A 2,765-nucleotide genomic window follows, 5' to 3' on the forward strand; every position below is an offset into this window, starting at 1 on the left:
AATCAAACTGAATATTTGATGTATAATGATATTAATTGCTGAAAGCTCATCAGTTCAAATCATCATTTTACTATAATTTTGATGTTTATTTCCAATATTAAGTTACTATTCCTCAATTTTTATTGAAATTTATATGCTTCAATAGCAAAATATTTTTTTTTCGTTTTAAGCTTGATTTTCATATTCAATCTAAGCATTACTTGCTTTAAGATCTATTTATTCATTTGTATTATTTCTTGTTGTAAGTTTTTTGCTACAATTGTTTATTTAATTTCTGTTCATTTTGGGTTTCATTTATTCTTTAATAGTTATTTTCTGGTCGTTTTGAGTTTGCATTTTAACAGGTATATGTGTCTGCTAAGCTTAAGTTTAAAATGGCCTTTAATTTTCTTTGAAAAACTTATTTTTCGGAATCTTTGTTTAATTAATCAGCATTAAAAAACAATTCTTTTGATATGTCTATTGGTATAAAATTCCGGTTTCAGAGTTTCAGTTACTATTGATCCGGGTCGCTTCTTACTTACAGTTTGTTACCACGAACTGTTTGATAGGGGTAGAAATTGCTCACGTTTCACTATTTTTATGAAAACAACATGGCACAATTTGCTTCTAGATCTTGAGCAGCTGTCTGTGAATTTTGTATAATTTCCTTCTGCCATAAAGTAGACTTTTATTCACAGCCTGATTCATTTGATTCATTTATCTTTAAAAAGAAACAGTTTCATGGTTGAAGAAGCTAAGCTTAATAAATTTCAAGTCCGTTTCAGTAATTACAATGCTTCTGAGAAATAAAAGGAATTTTCTGCTTTTAGCCAGTGTTTCAACAGTTGTATTTCTGTTTCCCATATTTCGCTTAAATGACAACGATATAAGTGATTTTAGAAATTTAAAATTGTATAAATATTTTTATGACAGTGAATCAATTGCAAATTTGTTTTATTTTCCAAGCGAAACCCTCAAAGAAAGAGTGAGAAGCACTTGCTATAGTTTACCTAATGCAAACGATATAGCTTACAGCAATATATATTGGCAAGTCTTTGAAATGCCAAACACAAAATTATACCTTTTCAGTGCCCATTATGATGATCGACCAATTCATGATACTCCCTTTGTTCATATACTTGGAGAGGTGACGAGAAAGTTAAATATAAGTGAGCTGAGATGCTTATTTTGGTATAATCAAAAGAAAAACGCCCTTGCTAGTCCAGTTGAGTCAGTGATATATTTGTCGAGTGATTTGAAAAGAAAGGTGTCCTTCAGAAGAATTGCATCAGAGTCTGCCATAATAAGCTGTAGGGTGCCATATTTCCCTCATCAAAGAGTGCCATATGCAGTTGGATTAATACATAAGAATGCCTGTAGTACGGTAAACAATAACGCCTTAAAAGTGCACAAAAGAAAAGATACTCGGCAAAAATATTTTGCAGTGTGTATGAAAGGATTACAGTTTCCAGACGACTTGTCTATTAAGCTTGTTGAGTGGATTGAACTTAATAAGTTATTTGGTGTGGAATTCTTCTCATTTTATATTTACTCAGCTCACGAAAATGTGGAAAAAGTTTTAAAATATTATTCCGATGCCGGTATTGCCGAATCCCTCAGGATAACTTTACCTGGAACTTTGCCAAATATTAATGAAGTCCGTCAAAAATTTTATGAAGGAGTTGGGGATGCCTGGCCTCATGAATATATTCCAATGAATGATTGTTATATGAGGAATATGAAAAATACTGATTACATAGCTGTGGTTGACTTAGATGAATTGATTGTGCCTCTAACCTCTGATTCTTGGTTAGAAATGTTGCAGAGGCTGTCACCTAATAATGTATCCACCCTGTCTTTTGCAGATCTTTATTTTTGGGATGAAGTTAACGAATGTGATTCCAGCATCCCTTGTTACTTACATTTTATGCAAAGAACTTTACGAGCAAACAAACATTTTGAAGATAAGACTATATCTCACCATTATAAAAGTATACATGACACAAGTAAGGTATTAACTGTAACGCACCATTTTGAGAGAGTTTGCTTCGAAAAATGTAAGAGGTATTATGTGCCAATAGAAGAAGCACAGTTACAGCATTATAGAAAGACGTGTATTTTTGATATTACCAACAAAGACTGCTATCAAAATTTTAAAAAAGGGTCATTTGTGCAAAATTCTTTATGGAAATATAGACATAAGGCTGTTCCTGCCATTCAACAAGTATTGAAAGAATTAAATCTCTTGGTGTCAGATAATCACACCAATTATGCAAAATAATATGACAATAAGTCTGTCTCCCTTTTAAGCTGGTTTTTGGATTGAGTATTTTAAAATAAATTTTGATGTTATAGCCTGGATTGTCATTTAGCGGTGTTTTAAGAGTAAGATACATTAATGTTTACTAGGGCGCTTTGTGTAGTTGAGCCTCTCTCCTCATGATTGTTTGAATACATAAAACTTTTATATTTTTATGAAGTATTATCGTGAATAAAGTAATACTTTTAGTTAATCTGTTGTGGGAAGGCATCACTGGCTTTCGAGTGTATTTCGAGGGGGAGGGGATCATTTTGACTTTACTGATGGTTTTACCTACGGAGACCGATATTTGGCTAAAAAAACAGGTGAAATCATTAGAATTTCGGTGAAAATGCACTATGTATAACCCTATTGTATTTAAGGGAACACCTGATACTTGGCAATTTTTCTTGAGTTTACTTATCGCATTAATTTTACTTTTGTTTCTTGTAGTAAAATTTGTTAAATAGAACATAATAAGTTC

The 2,765-nt window shown here is 31.8% G+C and overlaps 1 protein-coding gene across 1 annotated transcript; it reads left to right on the forward strand.

Moving 5' to 3' along the window:
- The first annotated feature begins 892 nt into the window (after nt 1-892).
- On the forward strand, nt 893-2,296 carry LOC148949612 (uncharacterized). The gene has a single exon (XM_089093042.1). The coding sequence runs from the start codon at nt 1,043-1,045 to the stop codon at nt 2,261-2,263; it is 1,221 nt and encodes a 406-aa protein (XP_088949168.1). The 5' UTR covers nt 893-1,042; the 3' UTR covers nt 2,264-2,296.
- Nucleotides 2,297-2,765: the final 469 nt, after the last annotated feature.

Source organism: Artemia sp. Qi Xiang Cuo, chromosome 8 (genome assembly GCF_049724085.1).
Source record: "Artemia sp. Qi Xiang Cuo chromosome 8, ASM4972408v1, whole genome shotgun sequence".
Classification (NCBI taxonomy): Eukaryota; Metazoa; Arthropoda; class Branchiopoda; order Anostraca; family Artemiidae; genus Artemia; species Artemia sp. Qi Xiang Cuo.

Coding starts and splice junctions, on each gene's coding strand:
- LOC148949612 (XM_089093042.1), top strand. CDS start 1,043: ATGCCAAACACAAAATTATACCTTTTCAGTGCCCATTATGATGATCGA.